The following is a 25,517-nucleotide window of genomic DNA, read 5'->3' as shown; positions in this document are numbered from 1 at the left end:
ATATATATATTAATTGCACTGGGTATTTTTCTAGCAAAAAAGGACGTAAATCATTTTAAAACAAAAAAGTCACGAGCTAAAAGAACAATTTCTAATTATGAATTGTCCCCATATTCTCAATATAAACGATAAACACGTTTTAAGAGAGCTATTAAAAACACAACCATACAAAATAAAATACGACAAACTTAAATGTAATCTTATAATACAAAAAAATACATTATACACGTAACACATTTCACAGGAAAAATGATAGAAGAAACCAAAGATAATTGTTAAGAATTACAAGGACAACTATCTTGCAGAGGCAGAAATTTTTTTTCTTAAAACTCCCTGTAATTATCATTTGATAAGCATACTATATGAAAGAATGTGTTCTGATACAGTGATTTAATGATTATACCTGTACAAAACTTTTTTATAACTTATATGTATAGTTTAAGTATAAAAATTATTTATTTATACTTTTCCTATTGCATATTATCCGAGTTAAAATACACGATACTTAGATTTCTTTTGCTTAAGTAATGTTAGTATGAAAAATTAGGACGTCTTAATGCGTGGACAATAGTTGCTCTCGATGTTGCTTGAAAAATTTTGTATAAGAAAATGATGAAGTTCGTGAATGTTAAATTTAATCGTGATTGTTTAATTATGTATCCCAGAAATGCATAAAATTACCGCGGATATTAAAAAACAAAATTGTGGATAGATCGTAAGAGAGAAATATCATCTTTTTCATACCTTGCTTTTGTAGTATTTATGGTAAAAAGTACATGTGACAAACATGTTAAAATGCGTTCAATGTATTCGTTCATTATGCATGATCACATACATATTCCATACAGTCTAATTACGAATTTGTAGATACAACACACATTTTTATTTTATATGTAATGCAATGACTTTGGTGAATATATGTCAATAATTTATAATCTGTTAATATAGAAAGTACACAGAGTATAGTTTGTTGTCACATATTCACAGTGATGTACTACTAATGCAATTACTTATCGTTTACATGTCAACAATTTCTTGATCCATTAAAATGTTCTATGCTAAGTATTGAGAATGCACTTGCACATCTTCTTACCAACCGGCAAACGTAATGATGAACTTTATCACTTAAGTACACCAAAATTTCAGTATGATTGGAAAAACAAAATTTTTTTTTTCTTTTGTTAACTATACACAAAAACATAATGCTGTATAACGTACAAGTAATCAGTTTGGTTAAATTTAAGCAGTTATAATTTGAAATATTTGCACTGTATCTTTGTATACTCCCAAGTACGGATAGTTACGAACATAATAAATTTAACATTTTATATTTATAACTATATCAACGAAAAAGATCATTAAAAAAAAAGAGAAAAAAAATTGATATTTAAAGGATGATAAACCGAATATATTTTGAAAACTTTCGATTTAACAAAACGTCAACAACTGTCATGCACATTTATAAAATATTACTTCATGCACTGATCAAAATTATACACCTTTGATATTCCATTATGTGTGATGCAGAAATACATTATAAAAGCTTTAATAGATAATATTGTTCTCTTTTTTTAAAATAACTTTTGTAACAAATATTCATTGTACATTGTTATTCTAAGGCCAGTATTTAAAATTTCAACTCGATAGATTGTATCTGAGAAACTTAATGTTCATTGCAGTACCATTCGTTGATTACCTTTCCGAAGTTTCATTTCTACTGGGCTGATTTAAATTCCATAACATAAATACGAGGGAGAAGACGAATTTAAAAATCATATTACACGCTGCTAATATGAAGATTTCAGTCAGTAATCATTATTTATAAGATGCTTCCCTTCAAAATTACTTTGCACGATTTCGTGATAAGAGATCCCCATTCAATAATTTATTGAATTTTATATATTATAGATAATACTAGTGCAAAATTTTACATTAAATAATGGTTAAAATTGGCTCAACAATATTACATTACGCTGGTGATAGCAAACTCATGATGTAAATCACGTCAGAAATCATATAAAATCATCATTTGCCAAGTATTAGTTTTAAATACACAATTCGAATGTTTACTCCTTTCGCACTGACATATAAACATGCTGATATAATTTCCTTAGTAAAATGACATTGCGCAATGAGTTAAATATATGATCGAAACGATAAAAAATCTGATATCATTACTTTAATTATTATCACTTATTTCTTCAGGCAGTCAAGATATATACACCTCTAATTTTAAAATTTTTACCTATTCTTTCCTACTTTTTCATTTATTCGTAAAGTATAAAAATGTTCGAAAACTGTATCTGTGTTGATGTTCCAAAATTAAATGTTTAAATAAAATCAACAGTTAGTAGTATTTTGGTAGTTTGTAACAAACAATTTGGTAGTAAATGATGCAAATGTGAAAATACAGGATGAGAATGTCTAAAAAATGTTTCTTAACTCTAAGGTAGGTGTATATACCTCATCAGATAAAATTTTTAGTTGAATGTACAACTTATAGTTACTTACGTAAAAATCGATGCGATTTTCTAATCAATTAAAATTAACTTTATTGCCATAATCCTGCATAGTTACCATAAAGATTCACGGGAAGAGGACCACCAGCGGTGAATAACCGGGTTCCTGACCCATCATAGCAGTGAGTATATATAGCAGGTGTGTATTTCACATTTTGAAATCCGTCTATGTATTCTTCATCAGGAAACTGAAATTACCGTGAGCATAAATATATATTAAGTTTAGAATCGATTCACACAGTTATTTAGAGTAACTGACTTAAATGCGCGTAAAACAAAATCTTAGAACATACCACGTATCCTTTTGATGCTTTTAAAACAACAGTTCTGTTAGAATTAATCGAAGACTCGAGATATTTTTGAGCCCTAACGTCGTAAAAGAACATCATTCCTAATCCTGTCCCAATTGTTAGAACGGACCCTTGAAAACTAACTGATCGGATTCCACAACCGCTATATCTGTAAAAAGGATGTCACGCTGTAGTGTTACTTTGTAAAAGCTGCGAGTTTTAAGCTCTTTAAAAAAATTAGAAATTATCGTGTACCGTGAAGGTATTCTTTTTATAGGTTGTACAGTCCTTGCGTCTAAAAGTAAAGTATAAGAGCGACATCCTACTGCGTAAACACCATCATCTTGTACAGCAAGACAAACATTCTCCTGACAAACCGGTAGTTTTCTGGAGATTTTTTGTTTGAAATTCTCAGCAGACCAGATGTGTATGAAGTTATTTAGAGTGATAGCGGCAATTTCTTTGTACGTTCTATTAAAGACAAGAGCACGTACTTTTTGCGCCGATCTACATTCCTTAACACATACGGGTTGGATCAACCTAATGAAAAGAAAAAGTAATCTAATCGTAATTTATTTCGTATCTATTTATTTCGTAATCTAATTCTAATCGTAATTTATTTATAAAATGTACTTGTAATTTTTTATATCTTGTATTACCTGTGTGTTGGCACATCTGCTTTATCGGGTGCTTCGGCGAGATCATTATCTATACGCCATAAAGCTAGTTTGGTATCTCTAGAACCGGAAACTAAAAATTCGTCGTCTAGCCAACACATATCAAAAATCCAATCTCTGTGACCACCTTCTCCTACACAAACTGGATCTAATGTTGGTAGCCTATATATCGCTATTTCATTACTATTCCTTGCTCCTGTTGATAAAAGGGTCCTACAAGGTATGAAACATTATGCGTTAAAGTAGAATAATAAAATACTTACAAAAAAGTAATACATAAAAATTATGGCTAAAAAGTTTGTTTAGGTACCTTGAAGGATTAATTTGAACAGAATGTATACCACATTGCTGCTCAGAAACAGCACCGTTTCCTGAATTAATTTGTCTTCCATGTAGAGATGGTATTTGGTCTAATTTCTGTGTTGCTACATCATAAACCATCAATTTGTTGCATTTTGTACCAAACACTACTTGCCTATCGCTTAACCATTGAGAACAAAATACTTTATTCATATTATTTAAGCTAACCGAATATTCTTTAAATAGATCGTGAGTTAATATATGTCGAAACCCATATTCTTGATTGATTTTTCTCACTTCTTTCGTATTTGTTTCCCTAGCGCGTACATAATCCACAAAATTAAATGAGGTTCTTAAAAATTGTTTTCCTTCGCTTACAGTCTCTGCTTCGTCATCGCTTGATTCATAACAGATAAAATCATCTGGCTTGTCAGATTTTCTATTCCTTTCCAATCTTAAAGCTAATCTAAAAGCGAACAAATAATTATGTTAATTTGCTGGGGCAACAAATCGAAATATAAATCACATACAGAACCTCCATAAATTATGTCTATTACAATATTAGCTTATAGTTTACCTTCTGGCACGGCGTTCCTCCAAACGTGTTCCACTAGCACAAGGAGGATGTCTACCATAAATGGTCATTCGCTGTGTTTCAGCCATTATGTCAAAATTTTATAATTTGTCAATGAATGTATATTAGGATACTTAATTGTTATTGCATATAAAATTCTTTTGGTAATTTATTCAAATTACTCTAATAGTCAAACTTTCCTTTTTTCGTTCGAGTCCCAAGGAGGAATTATTAATTTAAAAGACTTGTTTCACTGTTTCGACCAATTAAACCCCTTGGAACGGTATTGAAAAACCGAAGTATCCAAAATAAATATCCAACGCTGGTGAAGGAAATTCCAATCTTCTCTGGTGAAATATTTCTAAACGTAGCTGGCATGCAGTGAAATAACAAGAAACTATCTTGGCAGCAATTCTTCTTTGACTGGAACAAAACCAACCATTGGATACATCTTTAAACGTGTTCTTTAAAGGAAGTAGAAACAACCCGATACCAAACAACGTCGGATACGCCTATCGATGTTAACATTTCTTTTTTCCGATTATTCGCAGAAATACAACGAACCTTAGAAGGACGAAATTGCCAAAATCTATCGCGATGTCTAGGCGAAAATTTTCGGATGAAATCCTCGTTTTATCAGATGCGGAGCTTCATAATTATGTAACCCGTGTGCACTCGTAGATAATAATGTGAACATCAAGGCTTCGTGTTCAAATTATAGAAAGAAATAGAAAGGAAAACCACGAAATTCATGATAAGCGACGAGACCTTTGAAGCACTAAGCAACTAACCATCGCCATATTGAAACGAATAGCAAAACCGTAGAAAATTTAACAAAGAACACTGAAATCTTCCAAGCATATCGTTAGAAATTATCTCGGGATCGTTTTCAACAGTTTTTCGTGATTTAACGAGTGCGACGGACGAAGAAATCCTTGGACGGTCACAAAATCGAAGAGAGCAACTTCCATCAATTGTCAACAGGAGAAGTTTACCCCCTCTACTGAATTTTATTACAGCTGACATTTTGAAAGAAATGGCATCCTTCAAGAAAATAAATACGAAAGTGTTCGCGAGATCGGGAACCGAATTAACCCCGGACAATATATATTGGAAAAAGTATAGCGTAAGTATGTTACAAGGTTAAAACCAATTCACGGCTTTCTACCGTTGTACTACGTTAATTGATTCGAGGTATCCACGTGCGTAGGACTTAACCTAATAAACAATGTTTAATATATAATTGTGGAATGAAAAGTCTATAGAACTATTTTTCTCATTTGTTGAACAGGCTCCCGTTTTAGTTAAAGAATTTGGGCCAATCGATTATATCGATTTCTCACCAGTAGAACCGCATTATTTTGCCGTCACTTGTTCGGTCAGAGTACAGGTGTACAATCCGATTACAAAGTTGGTCACAAAAAATCTTAGCAGATTCAAAGAAGCCGCCTACGGTGGATCATTTCGTAGCGACGGTAGATTAATCTGTGCTGGTGGCGAAGAAGCAGTAATCAGACTCTTCGACGTTAATACCAAGAATCTTCTTCGGCTCTTCTCTGGACACAAAGCTGCTGTGCATAGAACCTTTTTCACTGCGGATAATCACCATATCGCTTCTTTTTCTGATGATAAGACTGTAATAGTTTGGGATATACCTAGTGAAAATCAAGTGATATCTTTCAATGAACACTCGGATTATATTAGAGCTGGAGCAGTTAGTCCTATTTCCACGGACATATTGTTGTCCGGTGGCTATGATAAACACGTATACATGTACGACACAAGGACAAGTAAAAAAATTCTCAGTGTAAATCATGAAGCTCCAGTTGAAAGTTTGTTATTCTTACCTACCGGAGGAATATTTTTATCTGCGGGTAAGCTATTTAAAGAAGAGAAAATAGATGCAGAAGTATATGTTAACAATGTTCTGAGTTCAATGTAATTAGTGTGTGCGTGTGTTTGCACCTGTAAGGTTCTAAAAGTGATAGTGTCAAATAATACAAATTACATATGTTTATCTATATAATATTTTATAATTATAACTAGGTGGAACGGAAATCAGAGTATGGGATGCACTTGCTGGTGGTAGACTACTAGCAAAAATCACTCAACATCATAAAACTATAACATGTTTAAAAATAGCTTCAAATGGTCACAGAATTTTGTCTGGTTCGTTGGATAGGCATGTAAAAATTTATGACTCTGGAACATATAAAACTGTCCACTCTTTGGATTATCCAAATTCAGTTCTTAGCATAGGAATTAGTGTAAGAAGAAACAATATTTTATATTTTGTGCTTTAATTGTATTTTCAAAATACTGAATAGTCTATATAGTGACAAAATTTCAGTCTAATGACGAGACCATAGTGGCTGGTATGGTTGATGGTTTAATTTCTGTAAGAAGAAAAGAGGAAGACGTGAAAAATGAAAAACCACAACGAAAAAAGGTGTCATACAGACACTCTGGGAAAAATTTACACACACCTCAAGTAGATGTTGTTATAAATGAAGAATTGAAAGAAATTATGTCTAAACATGATACATGTTTAAGAAAATTTGAGTACTCAAAAGCCTTAGATCGTGTTATGATGAGTTATGTAGTAAATAAAGCACCACATGTCACAGTTGCACTTATGCAGGAACTTATCAGAAGACAAGGCTTAAAACAAGCCCTTGGTGGTAGGGATGGCAAATCTCTTGTAACTATTCTTAAATTTTTGAATAAACATATAGGAAGTATACGATTTGGAAGAGTAATATTGCACGTAGCTAATGTATTAATGGGTATGTTTATAAATTTTTTCTTTTATATATAATTTTTCAAATGCATTTGTCTGAGAGTGTACTTTACATTATTAAAAAGATTATTAGAGTACCGGTCTACTATATACATTCATTAAATGTGATTTCTCAACAGATATCTATGAAGATCATTTGGATGAACTTGCAGCAGAACCACGAAAGATGTTCAGTATTTTGGCAACAAAATTGGAAGAAGAAGAAAATTTAATATTGGCATTATCAGAATTGCAGGGAAAATTACATATGATATTATCTGCTGCCGAAACTGTACCTCCTACACCAGTAAAAGATATCCAAATTTTAGAACCATCAAGTGCAGCTCAAAAAAATTTAATTTTAAGTATAGCATGAATATAATTTAAAAAAAAAAAACTGTACATACTTTTCATATACATTTTAATAAAAATGAAATATATCGTGTATCACGAACTTCCAGCTGTTAAAACATTCAAATTATGTTCAACTATGAATACAAATGTTTAATGTATTGAAGACCAGAGAAGTATTTACTTCTTTAAGTTATACCTCGTGTAAATGTATACTGCTTCTGTTTACACATTATAAGTTATTAAGGCGCATATCAAATTTGACTTGTTTAAAATTTTTACTAGTTTATTTTACGAAACTTCCTTTGTAAGACATTTTTGCCAGGCAGCAGAGGATGGTTTAACAGGCATTACCCATCCAATTGGTATTGCTGATGCATCATTATCTGAACTTATGTAATTGTCCCAAGCAGATCTAAAAATAAAAAGTTATTTCTGTAAAATTAAGATATTATATGGTAGAAAATCATTTAACAGTATTAATATATATAATATATAACCTTATAGTAATAAAATTAGCTAAATCTGTATTATATTGATCAGATGTTACTTTTCTTCCAAACAATACTTTCTCCCAATCGTCAAAAAGATTCTTTTTTTGTTTCTCAATTCTTTCTTCATTATCAGTCTTCAACATTAATTTCAAACCTTGTTCTTCTATAGAATATTCTCGATCAAACATCGACCATTGTTCTGTTAACTTTACTGTAAAATATACCTATTTATGTAATTTGCAAAAATGTTGTTATAAACGAACTAAAAAAATGTTAGTTATAATAGTACCAATAATATTATTAAATGCTTCATCAGCCACTGAAGATAAATGTTCTCCCCTTGCTCTGGCTATATTGGCTTTAACATTTCGCAAATTTTGTAATTCCTGTAGTAATCCAAGATACTTTCTGGCATCATTTCGTTTCCCTCGAACATCGAACAAAATCATATCAGCATCTCTACGCAAATTTTCTTCCTGCTTCTCCTTCTCTATTACAGCTTGTTCCTTCCTAATCCAGGAATCAATCTGCGCATGCAATCTTGTCCGTCTCTCTATTCTCATTAATTTCTCTTTCTTCCATTTCTCCTTTTTCACTTTCTCTCTTAATCTTTTTTTCTTCCGTCTTTCTAAATTCTTTTTTAACTGATTCAAAAATTTTTCATCCCGAACTGGCTCTAGCAATTTAATAATTTCTTCTTTCGCCACATTACAGATACTCATCTTCTGTTGCCATTCTTCTTCTGTCAGATATTTATTATCCTTAAGCTCTGCACAAATTGTCTTCAGCTTTTCATTCAACTTGTAAGCTGATATTATAGCATTTTTGGTTATAGCAATTTTTGATCTTTTATATACATTTCTCTGGTCATTTATATTATTAGTCTGATCATTTTCCAGGAGAAAATTTTCAATATATTTTTCATCCATCTGTCGTTTTTCTATATTGGTTATTGACATGGCATTCTCGTTATCAGATATACTAACTACAGGATACATATAATTCTGGTATACATTCATATTATAATTCACATTACAAATAGATTGATTCATTGGATGGGACATACTATAATGTGGATTTCCACAGTTTTGTGCGGAATCCTCTGAAAAGCTTTGATTGTTAAACATAATTGTTTGAAATACTTAATGTGAAAAAATACAAAATATCTTAATACTATCACTTTCTTTATGCATTAACTGATTATTTTAATTTGTTCACGAATATTCTATTTTATTTGAAAATATAGTTCTTTTAACTTTCAGCAATGCGTTAATAAAATTAATAGGCTTTGTTTCTTTAACACATCTCCATAATTTCTCCCTCTTTGGGAAGTTGTGCTTCTGCTTCTTGTAATACTTTCTCCGCTTCTATGTAATCTTCGAGTTCTTTTAAATCTTGTTCAGAATCTAAAATCTTCTTGAGTTCCTGAAATGCTTTTACGAGACGTCGTTGACAATCCGGTACCATCATGAGGGATTCTTGAAGTACTTCTTCTTGTTTTTTAATGTCATAACCATCTTTGTCTGCAATTAAACGAATACAACAGAAAAATGATGATTTACATAGAAATAAAAATATGATTAACCTTTCACTGTAGCACTTTTCACACTGAATACATTTAAAATCGTTATGACAAATAACGTATCAGTCTTTTCACTAAGCAAACATTTCGATGTTTTAAGGGAAGAAAGGAGAAATAAAATCGAAATCGTTTAATTAAATGACACGGCTATTGAAAAGATCGATGTAACAGGAAAGGTATACAAAGCTTCCGATCGCATTTTTCAAAGTATTCTCACCCTGTTCCTTTAATTTTTGTATCCTTTCACGTTGCTGTGCTGCTTCTTTTTCATACGTGACTTTTTCTTTCGCGAGACGTTTCACTACTCCAGTCTTAATTTTTAAAGTTCTTATACGGGGATCAGACATTGTTTTAATTGAAATATTTTACCTCGGATGCAGAAAATCGAAGTGTTCACCGATTAAACGAGTTTTCCCCTTATAAGGTAAGATGAGTAGCTACAAATGAACTCAAAAGTAACTCTGTGACGTATAGGTTAGACTGATTTTGTAGCCGGAGCCTCGTATTCCATTAACTCGTGTCCTCTCTCTCTTTCTTACGACATCAACTTATCGAAAATGTCGATCATTTTGATCGATTATTCTCTTCGTATTTAATATCTTTAACAGTTTTATAATGAAATATTTATACGTATATACTTATATATATATATATTTTTTTTTTTCTATGATGATAAAATTAACGTGTAATCATATATAGAACAAGACATGTTTACAATTTCTTAAATTTGTTAACCACTGTTTTTCGTGGTATTTATGTATTTATTGATTATCTTAAAGAGAAAGTATGTTCAGTCTGTGTAATTTTAAATATTACCGTTTACAAGTATCATTATATTGTATGACGAAGTGTATTATGCTTTTAATATCTGTACATAGCAATGGTATGACATCTTTACTTGTCCACGAAGAAAGTTATCGATAAACATTATTTCAAATAAGACGATAATAAGTTCAAGCGTGGCCACCTGTATTATTGGTATTTATTTACAGAAAATAATATATGCTGGCTTCATTTTCCAACAACATAGTTCAGAGTTAATAATTTCGCGCCATCTGATTTCGAACGTTCGAGACTTGCAGAGAAGTTCAGACGATAGCGCAGTATATCCCCCACACTTCCGCAGAAAAACGCTACATCGTGTCTGCATTGAAAAGTGCAGTGAGAGAGAAACAGAAGGGTTAATTGTGTATATCGGTTTATACCTGATTCCCCGAGACATGTAACGAATAACAGTGACACGATTACAATGCAGGACGATATTTTTCCGGCTGCAGAGAAAATCCTTTCCGACATCGAAAATGTGGTGAAGAAGAATCCGTCACTGTGAGTGTTTTCTTAGATATGTTACGAGGGCGGAGTCTTTAAAAATATCTGTGAAATCTACCTCTAAATCGTTAGATTCGATACAATAGCATATTTATCGCGAAGACGGTACATCGTTACGCTGGGCGTGTTTTGAATTTCAACAAATTAAAGCGTAACATCATCGTTGTACGTTTTAATCAGTCACGAACGTATACGACGCTCTGTAAAAGGTTTGCATAGTAAATACAGTGTCAGCAGTGTTGGTATTTGATAGTTAGGATAGGAAACTGGCGCCATCGCGATTATTAAATCTTAATACTTACAATTCGATATATCTCTTTCTTTAACTTTATATACGTATACATATACGTATGCGTATATGTGTATATAGTATATGCGAGCATTCTTGCAAGTGACATTATGATATAATTACACACCGTGTTAATAATTGATCACGATGGTGCACAGCGTATTTAAAAGAGAGAGCTAGCATCATTTTCATGACATTTTACAAACATTCCTTATGATGTTATGTAATTCGTAACGATCAAAATAAATTACTTTTAATATGTAGTTCGGACAGTCTTAAAGTGCCAGCCGTAAAAAGTGAATACATGTATACAGTGTGTAACGAACATAACTTACGTTGACTATTCTCTAAAAAATTGATCTGCAATGAATTAACCCATTACGGGACCAACGACACATTGACATTTCATTTTCATGCCTTTGTTTTTGTTTTAAATCTATTTAGTAATATAAATTAACGGAAAAAGAATTGCAAATGAAACATTGTGTTCACAGGCAACAGACATCCTTCGCGAGTTAAGTTATCCACAGATGTTTTTGTTGTTTTCTTTCAAACAATTCGACTGTTCACTACTCGAGCTATCTTTTTTACGGTAACCAGGCCCGTATTCGTTGAATGCGAGTGTCCGCGTGAGTAAAGCGTTGCCTCGTTTGCGATTTCAGGAAAAGTTTCGAAATAGTCCCGGCGGAAGACAGTGAGAACAAATCGCCTGTATTCCACCAGGAGGATAGCCTCGGGTTGGCATCGTGGTGCGTGCAACCGCTTTACTGCTACGCTCACCGTCGGCTCTTCGAGCTCCGTCAGAATAAACACAGACGGGAAGAGTCCGGCACGATAGCAAGATGGTTGCTGGGCGCGTTGTTGTTAAATCCAGACGTGACCACGTTTTGGAACATGCGACGGGAACTGGTGCGGAGTCACAAGTTAGAGGTGTCCGAGGAATTCTTCTTCACCCGCCTGGTGCTTTACCATAAACCGAAATGTTTCGAGGCGTTCGCCTACCGACGGTGGTTATTGTCGTATATACTGAACGCTAAGGACAGCAATTACGATCCAGAACCGGCTGCGTCGCCGCTCTGCACGGAATTGGATATAGCGACTACGTGCGCGGATAGATACGCGAGCAACTATCATGCTTGGAGCCATAGACGTCACGTAATGACTCTCCGTGAATCGCGTGGATTCAGTTATCCAACTCTCGAGACGGAATGGAAGAATTCGCTTACCTGGTGTCAGAGACACGTGTCGGATTACAGCGGGCTTTCCTATCGACAGTTCCTGCTGAAGAAGTATATGTTCGAGTTCAAAGAACTGCCAGGGGAACCGTTTATAAAGTGCTCGGGCATCGGCCAGCAATGGCGAGAGGAACTATTCGATTATGTTAAGTCGAACGTCAGTGATACGGAGGACACGCAGCGGCTGCAGAGGCTGTTCGATGCGACGGCCGCTGAATCAGGCGCAGCTGTTCCCTCGAGAACGAAACAGTACGCGTACTTCCGCGCTTTGTCGTATTGGCTGGAAGAATGTCGCGCGAACGACAGCGCTATTTACACGTACAACGATCATGAGTCACTGTGGTGTCATCGAAGATTCCTCGCGTATCTTCTTATTCGTTTCATGGCGTCGATGCATTCCTGTCAGAGGGATGAACGCGGTGTCGCCGATCGTCAATACGTCGACGAGCCAATTGGGAAAGATGTTCAGAAAACGTTGTTAGCCGCGTCGATGAACAACGACGCAACTTTGTGCCAGGATTTTCTCGTTGAAGCGTTCCGTTCGCGCACCGACAAGATCGCGGATCTTGCTGTTAAAAGAGATCAGCACGAGAGGTTGCTAGTCGAGAGGTTCTTTAAGTTTCTTCGGAATATCGGATTTGAGATCAGATCGTGATCTCGTTGAATCGCGTCGAGATTTTACTTTTAAACGAATGACGACGTATGCGCAATAAGACATGTAATCCTATTCATAAACCGGGCATAGATCGACGTGCCACTGTAAAAATCACGCAATAACTCTTTTACTCTGTATTTCACGCAGACGTTACTTCTAATTAGGCGTATACTAGGTTGGTCCTTATTTCTCGACTTATAAATTTCTTTGGTCTTACTCTTTAGACTGGTTCCAAGTTGTGAAAGGTGGGCTGGATGGAATAATAGAAAAATGTGTCTTTGAAATTTTACGTTAAATGTTATAAGCGAAGCTACACTGGATCTAGTAAACACGTTTACTTGCATTTTTTATCCTTGTATTTATCAGTATGTTGTGTTTATCTTGGTGTTGTATATTGTAAAAAACTATCGTAATCACTTCATCACTTATGTAAGATAGATCAGTTTTTGTGTCAACCACAGACACCAGTGAGCAAGAATAATTTCATTTGAAAAGTGAAATATTCAGTAATTATGTTTTTGTACATCGTTACATCTAGAGATTTATTTTTTTATAATGAAGACTAGTGATTCGCGTACTCACGGTTGACTATAGTCAAGCAGCTATAACGATTACTGCGGTTGTTCGTTAATTTTTGGTTGAAAGATAATAAGTACAGGAAAATGATTTTGTCTGAATTGAAAACATTTTAGGAGTAGGAAATAAATAATATTCGACAAAAAGTCTATTTCATCTATAACTAAGGACCACCCTAGCTTCTACAGTAATGCTCTGCTGAGTGTTCAACTTGTATAGCGTGTCGAGTAATTTCCATCCCCTCCATTCATCGGCGCATCGTTAGTAATGTTCCTATGGCAAGTGGAAGATTATGAGAGCGAGTGAAATAAAAAATAATGTGGAACATCCTATACGAACGAGCTGCCTCTGCTATAAAAGAGGCAAATTATTATAATCAAAAACGTGTGCGGACATCGTTAAATGGGACGCCAGTTCTAAACTTGATTCACTCAACGAAGCATTACTGTATTTCATCCATGAATTGTATCTCAATAGTGCTCTCTCGTCTAATCCATTCGCGCGACGAGCTCTCTGCGTGTAAACGACATAGATAGTCCCGTTTACGATAACGTAAAATCTAATGTACAATGTAGATGAAAATGGAATGAGTATTAATACTTATTTTTGAGACGTTTATCGTGTATCGTTTAAGGAAATTTTCAGTAACCGAACGCGATGCATCGCGATAATCAAAGATGAAAGATGCAGCTATTCGTGAGATCGTTGGAGATTCAAGAGTTGATCTTGTTTCTTTTGATGGTATTAATATACGTTAGATTGCAGCGATACATTCTGCATAATCATAAATGTGCAGCGATGAAGTTCGATGCGAAGTGTTGAAGGATACGCATAAAATATGCAGCTTTGATACTAAATGTAATGTAAAAAATCGCGTACTTTGCAATACTTCACGTAGAACCTTCATTATCCTGCGTTTGTGTTAATGCGCAAAGAATGCATTCGACTCATAATGAAGTACACAAGTGTAAGCTGCTCAAGGCATTCTCCTCTTATGATTTTCTGGATCATGGAGCTCATTAGAGTTGATGCATTCTATACTGTGAAGAGGTGAGGAGTTACCTCGAGTGACCTACACTGATGTCTTTCATAGATCTGCACTGTGTGTGTATGTGATCTGTGGTGAACATCTTGCTCTTCCTAGCGATCTTAGCACAGGAAGACTGTCGAGTGATGAAGACGAAAGAAATCAATCTCAAATACTTATAAAAATCCTCATTATTCGTAAATCAGAGAAATTCTATTCAATTGTCTATTCGTAAGCTGAGTGCGAACGAAGGGTGGGTTTTACTCGCGTTCTTTTTTTGGCACTGAACGTTCAAGCAGATCGTTGTTAGTAGTACGACTCATGTACACGTCTTCATATAATTCAATGCAATTTTGAAACGGTTAACGCAAAAGAAAGGACAGGGCAAAACCCTCCCGATCTGTACTGCAGTCTTATCAGTCTCTGCACACTAATTCTTGAGCTCGGATCTCCTACTACTTTCTGTCTTGTGTTCTGGCGACCCGAGAGCATTTTTCTAAATATCGCTCTTGGATTCAACCTTCTATACTGTATGACCTCGTGAAAGAGCCTTAAACTTCAGAGCTTTAGAGCCTTGATTTCTGCATCTCAGGGTTTTGTTATCAGGGTTCGATAATAGCTTTTAACAGTATTAGCATTGAATCCAAGATCAGATATTATAAATATTAGCTAGATTGCATAGTCTCAATCTCTTGTAATTTTCACGGTGATAGACATGTTCTTGTACGGCCATGATTTCGTCTGTGCCTCCTTCCTGATTTCTCTATCTGTTCTCAGAGGTTCTTAAAAAACTAGAAGAAACACTTTCAGTTCTACTGAATCGTTTAGAGGGATTCTTTGTAACATAGCATTAAATTTTGAAAAGACAGGATAGAGTCTAGTGTTAGTGGGTGGTTGAGAGTCGTCCACTGCGATGCTAGGGTCCGTGTGGATTAGTTTTTGCTCGTTTCCGTTGATGTAACTGGAAAAAAAATTGGGATGGTGACTGGGTGCTGGCGTTTCGTGACAAGATGACGTAATTGCAATGAATGTGTTCACGGTTAAGTTCGAACGAAGTAAATTAAAATGACATGTATAAAGTCTGCTCTTCTTATTCACTTTTTCTTAATTCTTTTAGTTTTACTTAAAGTATGTCCGTCGATGTATAAGTAATGTATAAGTAAGTGCAAGTTTGATTTTCTGAACGCTGCTAGGCGTGCGAGAGAAGTAATTACGCTATTATAGTTGCGTGGTACAGAAGAAAAGTGTCTTTTGAGGCTATACAGAAGTATTACCGTGAGACGAATGTGTATAGTCGGACGTTGACAAAATATGAGATGAACGAAGAAGAAAAAAAAATATTAGTTTTGTAACCATGTGTTTTTAGTCACCTCATAGAATAGCGATGGCCCGCGAACGCAGACCGTTTATATCGTCCGGCTAAACGTTTTCACGCCACTTGTACGTATGCGACGATATTGGCCACGTTGTTCTCCCTTGGCACGACAATCTGACCAAAAATAAGTCCTTAGAATTTTGACTGCACTTTCCGTCAGTGCACCGGGACCGGTCGTTAAGCGCGTGCGATCATTATACTTTTCATCCACCAAGTCCTATTACTTCCGTTTAATTGTTACATGTTAATAAAGTTCAGTGAACCCTGTTAATAACAATTTAACATTTCTTTATCGTTCAGCGATGCAATTTACTCGCTGGTATACGTGCATAACAATTTCGCGTAAAACGGACTTGGCCCTAATACGGTGTCCCAGTTATCTTGGCCTTAATCTTTCGACACCCTTCAACTCTCGGAACTGAAGTCCATGTCGGCGAGAAAACGCAAGAACGGTGCAAAACGATTGTAAGCCAGAAATACTTGTCGTTGCTTGTAAAATTGTTTTAGATAAAAGAAAAAGAAAATTGTTCGCTTATCATTTCCAAGAACGTAGATTGCATCCGAAAAAACATGTTACTGGTATCAATCAGGAGCATCAAGTTTCGGCTCTATATATGTCAATACGAGGCCTTAACAGTTAACGATTAAAAGGATTAATATTGTACTTCAGTTCGCCCGAGGTATTTGACTAAAAGTAATGTCATACTCCATCTAAGCGTGTTGATCACTGATCGGTATAAGATAACTGTAGTCAGTCGATATACGAACGAAATATATAAATCGTCGATTAAATTGTCGATCGATAATATAAGTCTCTGTGAGCAATGAGTGATACGCGAGGTGTGAGGATAGAGGATAGAAGGCAAGATCGATAGAAATCGTGCAAAAACATGTTAACCTGTCCCTAGCCGTAGTATTGTCCGCGGATTACTCTTAATATATTGTCGAAACTCGCACGTGACTATTCTGTATTACGTCTATTGGTCGATCGGTTCGATTGTACCACAAGGTACATGACGAAGCGGTCGATAGGCATCCACAGAAATTCCACTGGTACGGTACATTGAGAAGGCAACGTGACAAGTTGTGCAGTGGCGGGTCGGAGGAGCTGTCTTCCCTTGTTCGTTTGCCAAAAAATCGAACATATCGGAAGCCGATTCAATGGCTTCCGATGCCAGATCCACGATTCAGGGTAATCCCGATGATTTCTACAAGCAAAACCGGCTGCAGATCGCTGAAAAGAAAGGTAAGATGAACTATTTTCTTCTTTCATTGTGTATATATATTTTAAAACGTTATTGTGTACGTGTATTTCGTCGAATAGTTAGTTTTCTCTAGCCTCTCGTTACGAAATTTATTTTATCTGATGTACAATATTATATTTATTGTTTATGTGTAGAATTATATAGTGGTAAAATATAAGAATCGTAGTGTTCTTTTTTTCCGTTGGTATTAGTGGATAAAGTAATTGCTATTCTATATCGATAGTATGCATCGTGTGAGGTATTTATAGCTTGCGAGTGCACCTTAGTTGGAGGGTCTGGACGTTACAGAAAAAAAATCTGTACTTTTTTGACTACATACAATCTAGTTTTCTTTAAGTACATTTTTAAGTACGTTAAAATTTATCATTATCATTACAGTAATTAAACTCCGTTTATCATTCGAAGTACTGTCCATGATAGCATTCGCAGAAGCTTTGTTCTAATTTCATATGAAGTTTCATAAACAAATAACTGGTACATCATAAAAGCAGAGAGATCCGCGAAAGATGTTCGGAAAGAAGTTACTGTACATTAAAAAATAAGTGAAATACGTAGACTAAAGATTCTTGGCATATGATTGTTATAAACTATTTTCATCACTGAAAGTCGATACATTTGGGATAACAAATTAGCAATAAAGATAGAACTTTATTGAACCTTGACCTATTGCCCAATTAACCGTATATATATTCGCCTCGTTTTCTTCTGATCCTTTATTCATAGACGCGGTAGCAGCTGTAAGAGATTTCAAAGCTATGTAAATCACGTTCCATTTAGTATTCCTGAAAGTGTGTGAATTTCGTTCGAATAACAATACACGTTGTTAAAGAAGCTCGCCGTGTTTCGTTAAATCGACGAAAAGCCTTTAAGAAGATTAATGAATCGGCTTGCAAGATACGTGGTGTTCGTAAGAAATGCTCCGTTTATGTGTACGCAGAACGATGAAGTAACTCTCCTGAGATAACAATTTGGATACTTTGAATATTTTGATAATTAGATATATTATGAAGACAAAAAGTAGAAAGTAATGAGTGAGAAGACTTTCGATGCTCAAGTATGTTTAGAACACTTCAACCAACTACTAATACAAAACTATTGTAGCAATACGTTCTAAGTATAACACCAATTTTTCGAGTTATAGAAAGTCCTACTATATTTAAAAGAGGCAGCATTTTGCACATCATCAAAGATTTTAAGTCACTTTATGGAAAAGTAACGATATTTTCTTAAGATTTCCGCTATCGAATAAATATTTCATTTTCCGTAGGTAAATAATTGTCTGGATACCATAATTCATAACGGTTCAAGAATAATTTTTCGACCCATTATGTTTGACATATTATCTCGTTACCTTTTTACAAACATCCTTCAATTAGACTCCTCAAAGATACCGTTCACATTGTTCGTATATACACATAGCGAACAAAGGATAGTCAATGTACATATAATACTACTGTCGAACTTTAACCCCACGATGATTAGCATCTATGCGATTATAGTACACTATAAATAAGAACTGTTTGCTCGGCTCTTATATAATTTTATCACAAAGCTGACTAAACAGATATCTTCTTTTGGTGAAGAAATCTTTCCCTATATTACGAGTACAAGAATCTGATATCTAAAATGGAAGAAACTTTGTTAACCGTTCGAGTTCTATCGAGCACCCATTATTTTCATCGTACCAACGCCCATGACTGGGACTGATCTATTTTAGTATTCGTTCCTCCGAGACAACGGCAGATTTCAACTGAACGCGGAAACTTTCAATGTGAACGCCAGCTGACGTTCTATTTTTAGAACAGATTAATCTGCCGTTGGCATGCTGATTGTAAACAAAGTACAAAGACCTTCGCGCAAAACACTTCATTAGGATTGTTGCGACGGATTACGTCCTGCTGTACGGATGTTTTATCTCAGTCACGCGTGCTTTGGTAAAAACATGTTATGTCAGCCGGTGGAGGAGCTGACGGTAAACGCAGATCCACGTCTGGTCCAATTAAAAATCGTTTCTGCGTAGAATCTATCCTCTTTGTCACGAAATAGTTCTGAACCCGCGACCTTCTCCGTGAGGAACGGACGTGTACATATGCGCTCACTTAATACGAATTGAGACCGAACTAACGAGCACACGGATAATATGGAACCTGAACGCGCTATCGGTGGAGCACTGACGATATTACAGTCACCACGATTGGAACAGTCAATTGGCGTGTTCAGCTAAAATACAGCAATGCGTTTAATGTTTAGCAGTTTTTCGTTGTCAATTGCACAATTTTTGTATCAATGAAAACGGATACAAATTTATAGACACTGTGCTGTTTGTTATTTTAATTCTTGTATTATTGTTAAATGAAAACTGAATGAACGCAGAGAACAGCGTATCAACACTTCATTATTGAAGATTAAGAATCGTATGTAAATCAGATACCTAATTATAGTATAGTATGTAGATGGGGAAACGTACCTTGAACTATTTGAACCGATCGTATCTTGACAAGTTCCTTGCTATGGTTGCGCACATGCATTTCGGTGATTATGAATGAACAGTAGTAAGCTGTTGCCACATTTTATATGAACCAGACAAGTCTAACCAGTGATGACTTGCACACAATCAGTTTTGCACGAACACACGTGTACATCGAATGGCCTCAGAAGTACACGATATACGAACGGTGACGATCTACGAAAGTTTAGAAAAATAAAAAATCCTTTCAAGTGGAATGTTAAACACAAAATTTGTTCAAAAAACGAAACTTTCTTAAAAAACCGTTTCCGTCTTCGAGTCTGCGAATGAGAGATGCTTTGTGAAAGCGATAGAACCGTTCGTTGGTTGCTCTCATACTAAATGGTGTGAATTCAAGGTGGTTACTTCATCGTGGAACTCCCTGGATGTGCGTAACTCCGTAAATAATTCTGAATCAAGCGAGGTCTGGGAATTAGTACGTGTCGCAAATATGTAGAGTGAAATGCGGCATTCCACGGAAGGATGCGCAGCCTCTTGCCAAAAAACGTGACTATCTCTTACCTGTGCGGAACGCTTAAGTGTTTAGTCGTTGGTCAGAGGTCTACGAAGATCAACGTTTCTCAAACGACGAGGAAAAACCAGTTTGTAATACGGTTCGTGCCATGTGGGTTATTCACGGTCCACGATATAAGTAACGGTTTCACTGAACTAACTGAAACATAAACGAAGATTAAGGCATCTGTACGGTCGTCAGTTTTCCTTCGCAACTTCTTTCTTGTTTTAATATTTAATTTCGTGTATACACGTTTACAAAAATTGTCGAGATTGCTTTTAGATGAGGCTACGAATTGATCAAATACGAGGTAAGTCGGGCAGAATATTCATAAGCTGGTAGCGCTGATTTATGTGACATACGAGGAACCAAAGATACGTTATATATACGCTAATGTTAAGTTTGACGTGATGCAAGAGGATTTAAACGTATTAAAGCGTCGTCGCCAGGAATATGCAAGAATCTCGCGCTCATCGCAGTCGTTTCTTGAACATTAGTCACCGTTCATTCAGTGTTTCGTTCGCATAACACATCCGCGATTTCCTTCGTTATCGTTTCTCACGACATTTGTTTACGTTTAATAATGTCTTCCGGGATACGGAACGTATGTAGTGAATAACGATGTCGGAAGTGGGATTCTCAGGTGACGAGTGTTTCGTGTTTTATAAGCGCAATCTTCCTAAAAGAAATAAAAATATATATAAATACTGTGACGTGTTCAATGTATCCATGAACTCTAATTATCACGTCAGACTAGATACTGTTCGGACTATGGACCAGTTCTTCTGAGACCATACATGAATCCTGGTTTTACGATGTTGAAATTTATTCTCGACACAGAACTTAAGCGATTTTGAATTTTCTGTGAGCTGATAAGCAACAGCAATTATTTTTGAAGAGTGTCTATATACTTTTGCTTTAACGTCAATTATGTGTTTGCGATATGTATATGATTTATCCAGGTTTTTTACTCTGTTCTATGCTTTCAACGAATCTGAAAATTCAAGAATATGTATCAAAGTCTTTACCGCGTCGTGCAATTGTTTGTTAAATCAAATATTAATTAAAATATATCGCAACAACGAAAATATATTACATGGTTTGATGTTTGATTATAGGAGGATGGGGTCTGTTTCAGATAGCGAATTAGGATCGTCGTTTCGACGTGCAGCCTCGCTTAGGCTCCCGAAATCATCGAATTCGAACGCGGTCGATCGCAACCGATTGCAGGTGTCGTCGGGCGATGGCAAATCTAACGTATCCATGACGTGGACGTCGAATAAAACTGATGCTACGCCAGTCCGACCCGCTAGGCACTCCGCACCTTCGATTGACGCACCTGCGCCGGAATATCTCGCGAGGAATCTCCTGCAACTTGGCTGCCCGGCTGTGTCAATGCCCACGTAAGTCTCTCTGATCTATCGCGTCTACACTCGTAACGGTTCAGTGGTTCCCTCCGGATGTATCCGTGCCAGAGATAGCCATTACTGCGAGCGTAATCGTTCGGACAGTCCCCATATTTCGTCGAGAAAAGCGATACTGCGTATTCTGTTGAGGGAGGTTGGCCTTCGTGGACAGTGGCAGGGTGTGTTACCTTAGATATAGATTAATAGTTGGTACAGTGGATTTTATAGAAATAGAATGTACAATTCCGAACAATTGCCTGCCACGGCGTGTTAAATAGTTGTGTATCCATTCTTTACGGACAGGAAAATGATGCGACGCGTCTGATTTCCATACATTTAATCAGCGTCATTCTTACCTTGCTTACGCTTGACCAATTTCAATACTTAGAACATCTCGAGTCTGTACATCGAACTGCGTTGTAGAATAGATTTTCTATTGTCGAATGAAAAATCTCTGCATTATCGACGATATAATAATCTAGAAACATCGGGAAAACGTACGAACGAAGCGATAACGAAATTTCGAGTTGGTTATCTGTCACACCTGCAACATTGAGCATTTCCATCGGTCCAGGAGCCACGATTCTCTCGTTACGTTACTGTCAGCTATCGTGATGCACACCGGTAGTCCCATAATGAGGAAGTTATTTTTATTTCGCTGGCCTGCGATACAATTAAAACGATCGTCATAAGTATATACATTATGCGAGGCGGGAGCGATACTGTGCACGTGTATCGCTCCGTTTCGCCTGAATTCGGTTAGTGTAGGGAAACAACATTCGCGATCAGCTGACCGGCACCCGCGATCCCTCTGTCGGCCGTTCCTTCGAGATACCAGCGGGTGCAGTGATGCGATCCCGCCGGTTTCTTGTGTGGGTTAATACACATGCCCGTGTAGACACTTCCGTGCGCACACGTTCACACAGGAAGCCAACTGTATAGCTATAGAGCTGAGCAACGTGGTATTCGGTCAATAGCTGGCAGGCTGGCGCAGACGCGCCGAAACAGCTGAGTGTGCGTTCACGAGTACATCCAACGGTGCTGTACCATTGGTGTACATCCGCGAAAGTGTCGTCGAGGAGCAAGGAGTTGCACGAGCACGGGCTGCACCACGTTCCGTACACCGCATTGCTGTATTTTCCCTGCGAATCACCGTAGAACACGCTTCTCCACGTCCCACGCTTTCCCGCATCGATCAAAGACCGATCGGAACAGTCTCGCTCACGAAATATATCCGATTTACGTCGAGATGAGGAAATTTGGTGTACCGTGTTAGAAGAGGGAATCTTCGAAAAGTGTGCCGAATCTGTCGACCGTTGTTCGTCGAACAACGTAGGTGAGACAACGCGGATGAGAAGATAAATGAGAGAATAAGTATACGAACGTCAAACAACTAGAGTTTCATTTATCTTCCGTGTAGCTTCTCCGAGAGAGATGATGCTGCGACCGTATTGACTGTGCGGGCTTCCGGATCTTCGGATATTTTCACTGAAAATTATCGTAGGCCCTCGATGCTAACGATCATGAAGAACGGAAGAAGCATAGAGGAAATCTAGAGCAATTGGAGCGGCTACTCGTGGGAGAGGACCTAATTTCGAATCAGTTTTTGCATGTGACAGTGTAGTCGTAACGCGGGACAGTGGCGCCCCTCTACTGGACTGCTAGCTACGACAATACTCATCGCAGGTGTGACTTTTTCAAACACGTTCCTCGCGTCGTCCGTAGAATTTTAAATCAAACAACGTTCTTTCTCTGCCATGCCATATATATATCTAGACTTCGCGGAAGTCATTCAATCGCAAACTCGTCAATGTATTCGTTTGATTTATCGTCTCGCTGCATTACCATCAATTTTTCTTATCATTGGCAAGATGCAAATTTCATTTGGTTTCTCATTTCGCCGTTTATATTTCTCCAAATTGTTACGTTAATCTAAAAAGTGAGTATTCGAATCTTATAATTTCTTCACTTGAGGTTAAACATGTCATCGTTGACACACATAAATAACTTTTTGCCCATTGTTGTAATCATTTATCAAGTTATCGATATATCGGAGACTCACGTGTCACCGAAATTGAGCGTAGTCAGATCAGTTCAGATTAGTGACGCATGCATGTGATATATTACACTGCTATTGGAGGGAAATTATTATTCTTTGCGAAGAATTCGGAGGGACACGGCGTATCAATATCAAAATGATTCGAATGATAATTTTGGATCAAATTGATATATCGGAGTTGCTGTTTCTTTTCAGACCTCGTGGAGGAGTAGGGTCCGAGCCTCCGCAGAGTAGCGACAGCGATGAATACACGACGACGCATACCCATCAACAACAGCAACAGCAGCAACAACAACCGCAACAGCAGCAACAGCATAGTCATGGACATGGGTACAGTCAAGGACAAGCAGATGCGTACAACTTGCCCAAAGTCCAAGTGTCGGGACCACCGAACACTGATGAATCCTCTTCCGTCGTCAATGGGTGAGTCCAAAGTTTTCCTTTCTCTTTCATATTGGACAGTGATCATCGAGTGTTTATTACTACAAGTATGGAAAGTTGACGCATCCATTGCCTATTATCAATTAAGTACCAATGTGATATGCATTAACCAGGCATTTCGATTATAATATCTTTCCATCAACTTTGACTCAATTGTGGACATTGACTGCAAAAGATAGCGAATGAAGTTGTAGCAACAATGTTAGTACATATAATAGATTATACTTATGAAACACATAAGTGTGATATAAAGCTTGATATAGAAAAGTCAACAAATTCAGAAAATTTTACTTTTCACAAGGAACCATAGAGTGTCTCAAAATTGTTGTTGCACGGTTCATCGCTCATCCGACCTTTTTCGCGAACGTACACGTATTACCTCCGCCTTCACACGGACAGTTTTACAAGACTGATATGAGCGTAGTCTCTATCGATCGTCAGGTACATCGTACTTGGTACAACTGTGGGCAAATCTAACTAAAACTTTATGCAGACTAATTGGATTCAAGATATATCGGATGTACGCTTTGTCTTGAAAATGGTTAATAAGCTACAAAGCTAGGGATTCATTTAGGCATTCGTTTAACTGTGGTCTCTATTTATTTGTTTATATACGTATTCAAGTCACGCATTTTACCGTAGGTTTAAGTGTATATATATCCTCCGATAGATAATTATACAATAAATAGATCTTGTGCACAAATCAATGAAGTTACCACGTACATATATAGTAACTTGATAAGATGTTCGCGATAGCATTTGGAGCAAACACGTCTGATTGCAAAGTGTTTTCGATACGTCTTATCGCGCAGTTTGCTAATATTGGTTTGATTTGCACGTTTTGCAGCCAAAGTGATATTTTTTTAACAACGACTATGCTTAATATCGCAACATAAATTTCCACGATAAGGAAAATCCAAGATTTCTCTCTCTCCCACTGGTTACGTAACGTACACAGCATCGAGTTCCACTGAACTGTGTTTGCCTTCCCCATGTAATGATTTATTTCCTGACCGCAAACACCAGTCGTTCGGTGAACCAAGGTATGGATTGACTCGAAAATTTGACCCGTAAAAAGTTACCTCGATCATTATGCAAATTTCCATGGACAGGCTCTATGAACACGAATAATACTAATTCTATTATTCCAAAAGCAGTGATTGCGCTACATTGATTTTACTGGAATTGTTTATTCTAATATACAAAAGACAATTCGTCTGATTCATATCATAAGTGGCATGGTATATGGAACATGTATCACTTTATAGTATAAA

General features: G+C 36.5%; 6 protein-coding genes and 3 long non-coding RNA genes across 12 annotated transcripts in view; 3 read left to right on the top strand and 6 right to left on the bottom strand.

Annotated features, from left to right (window-relative positions):
• Positions 1-2,393: 2,393 nt before the first annotated feature.
• Positions 2,394-4,539, bottom strand: Dcaf12 (DDB1 and CUL4 associated factor 12-like protein). Its single transcript, XM_076910871.1, has 6 exons — positions 4,364-4,539; positions 3,797-4,252; positions 3,469-3,699; positions 3,065-3,349; positions 2,813-2,978; positions 2,394-2,707 (listed from the first exon to the last, which is right to left on the bottom strand). Exons 1-6 carry the CDS (start codon positions 4,447-4,449, stop codon positions 2,552-2,554), a joined length of 1,380 nt encoding a protein of 459 aa, XP_076766986.1. The 5' UTR covers positions 4,450-4,539; the 3' UTR covers positions 2,394-2,551.
• An 840-nt stretch (positions 4,540-5,379) lies between these two features.
• On the top strand, positions 5,380-7,950 carry LOC143433518 (U3 small nucleolar RNA-associated protein 15 homolog). Its single transcript, XM_076910870.1, has 5 exons — positions 5,380-5,486; positions 5,652-6,234; positions 6,407-6,627; positions 6,711-7,146; positions 7,280-7,950. Exons 1-5 carry the CDS (start codon positions 5,397-5,399, stop codon positions 7,513-7,515), a joined length of 1,566 nt encoding a protein of 521 aa, XP_076766985.1. The 5' UTR covers positions 5,380-5,396; the 3' UTR covers positions 7,516-7,950.
• LOC143433521 (programmed cell death protein 7-like) lies at positions 6,560-9,259 on the bottom strand. Its single transcript, XM_076910873.1, has 4 exons — positions 8,274-9,259; positions 7,991-8,195; positions 7,791-7,905; positions 6,560-6,756 (listed from the first exon to the last, which is right to left on the bottom strand). Exons 1-4 carry the CDS (start codon positions 9,109-9,111, stop codon positions 6,712-6,714), a joined length of 1,203 nt encoding a protein of 400 aa, XP_076766988.1. The 5' UTR covers positions 9,112-9,259; the 3' UTR covers positions 6,560-6,711.
• A 21-nt stretch (positions 9,260-9,280) lies between these two features.
• Positions 9,281-9,919, bottom strand: LOC143433525 (tubulin-specific chaperone A-like). The gene is made up of 2 exons (XM_076910876.1): positions 9,784-9,919; positions 9,281-9,507 (listed from the first exon to the last, which is right to left on the bottom strand). The coding sequence occupies exons 1-2, from the start codon at positions 9,911-9,913 to the stop codon at positions 9,281-9,283; spliced, it is 357 nt and encodes a 118-aa protein (XP_076766991.1). The 5' UTR covers positions 9,914-9,919.
• On the top strand, positions 9,863-13,466 carry Temp (protein prenyltransferase alpha subunit repeat-containing protein tempura). Its single transcript, XM_076910872.1, has 3 exons — positions 9,863-9,990; positions 10,559-10,892; positions 11,847-13,466. Exons 2-3 carry the CDS (start codon positions 10,816-10,818, stop codon positions 13,072-13,074), a joined length of 1,305 nt encoding a protein of 434 aa, XP_076766987.1. The 5' UTR covers positions 9,863-9,990; positions 10,559-10,815; the 3' UTR covers positions 13,075-13,466.
• On the bottom strand, positions 10,518-11,562 carry LOC143433529 (uncharacterized). Its single transcript, XR_013103131.1, has 2 exons — positions 10,772-11,562; positions 10,518-10,710 (listed from the first exon to the last, which is right to left on the bottom strand). It is a non-coding gene; the product is annotated as an uncharacterized LOC143433529 (long non-coding RNA).
• Positions 13,467-14,845: 1,379 nt separating the features above from the next.
• LOC143433473 (uncharacterized) lies at positions 14,846-16,481 on the bottom strand. Its single transcript, XR_013103126.1, has 5 exons — positions 16,463-16,481; positions 16,387-16,411; positions 16,336-16,339; positions 16,044-16,269; positions 14,846-15,456 (listed from the first exon to the last, which is right to left on the bottom strand). It is a non-coding gene; the product is annotated as an uncharacterized LOC143433473 (long non-coding RNA).
• Positions 16,482-16,971: 490 nt separating this feature from the next.
• The window catches only part of LOC143433517 (uncharacterized), a 45,622-nt gene continuing 37,076 nt past the window's right edge, over positions 16,972-25,517 (top strand). The window contains exons 1-3 of one of the 4 annotated variants that reach the window (XM_076910866.1): positions 16,972-17,298; positions 21,476-21,740; positions 23,998-24,225. In XM_076910866.1, the coding sequence (XP_076766981.1) occupies positions 17,214-17,298; positions 21,476-21,740; positions 23,998-24,225 (578 nt within the window). In that variant the 5' untranslated portion in view covers positions 16,972-17,213. Of the gene's footprint in view, positions 17,299-20,505; positions 20,648-20,943; positions 20,981-21,475; positions 21,741-23,997; positions 24,226-25,517 lie in introns of those variants that run through there. The other 3 variants (XM_076910865.1, XM_076910867.1, XM_076910869.1) reach the window with 3 other exon arrangements.
• LOC143433528 (uncharacterized) lies at positions 20,084-20,961 on the bottom strand. Its single transcript, XR_013103130.1, has 3 exons — positions 20,727-20,961; positions 20,346-20,496; positions 20,084-20,233 (listed from the first exon to the last, which is right to left on the bottom strand). It is a non-coding gene; the product is annotated as an uncharacterized LOC143433528 (long non-coding RNA).

The sequence above is a fragment of the Xylocopa sonorina genome, chromosome 3 (genome assembly GCF_050948175.1).
Source record: "Xylocopa sonorina isolate GNS202 chromosome 3, iyXylSono1_principal, whole genome shotgun sequence".
NCBI lineage: Eukaryota > Metazoa > Arthropoda > Insecta > Hymenoptera > Apidae > Xylocopa > Xylocopa sonorina.
Note: the sequence above shows the minus strand (reverse complement) of the source record. Positions and strands in the feature narration are given on the sequence as shown.

Bases quoted from the DNA above. Each gene is read 5' to 3' on its own strand.
- Dcaf12 (XM_076910871.1), bottom strand. From the start codon at position 4,449: ATGGCTGAAACACAGCGAATGACCATTTATGGTAGACATCCTCCTTGT. The intron at 3,700-3,796 runs GTACCTAAACAA...CATACCTTGTAG, and splicing joins GTTCAAATTAATCCTTCAAG to GACCCTTTTATCAACAGGAG. The intron at 2,979-3,064 runs GTACACGATAAT...TCCTTTTTACAG, and splicing joins ATAAAAAGAATACCTTCACG to ATATAGCGGTTGTGGAATCC.
- LOC143433518 (XM_076910870.1), top strand. From the start codon at position 5,397: ATGGCATCCTTCAAGAAAATAAATACGAAAGTGTTCGCGAGATCGGGA. The intron at 6,628-6,710 runs GTAAGAAGAAAC...ACAAAATTTCAG, and splicing joins TTCTTAGCATAGGAATTAGT to TCTAATGACGAGACCATAGT. The intron at 7,147-7,279 runs GTATGTTTATAA...ATTTCTCAACAG, and splicing joins CGTAGCTAATGTATTAATGG to ATATCTATGAAGATCATTTG.
- LOC143433521 (XM_076910873.1), bottom strand. From the start codon at position 9,111: ATGTTTAACAATCAAAGCTTTTCAGAGGATTCCGCACAAAACTGTGGA. The intron at 7,906-7,990 runs GTTATATATTAT...TTTTATTTTTAG, and splicing joins GCTAATTTTATTACTATAAG to ATCTGCTTGGGACAATTACA. The intron at 6,757-7,790 runs GTTTCGTAAAAT...TTCTTCTTACAG, and splicing joins AAAAATGTCTTACAAAGGAA to AAATTAAACCATCAACCATA.
- LOC143433525 (XM_076910876.1), bottom strand. From the start codon at position 9,913: ATGTCTGATCCCCGTATAAGAACTTTAAAAATTAAGACTGGAGTAGTG. The intron at 9,508-9,783 runs GTGAGAATACTT...GTTTAATTGCAG, and splicing joins ACAAAAATTAAAGGAACAGG to ACAAAGATGGTTATGACATT.
- Temp (XM_076910872.1), top strand. From the start codon at position 10,816: ATGCAGGACGATATTTTTCCGGCTGCAGAGAAAATCCTTTCCGACATC. The intron at 10,893-11,846 runs GTGAGTGTTTTC...TTGCGATTTCAG, and splicing joins GTGAAGAAGAATCCGTCACT to GAAAAGTTTCGAAATAGTCC.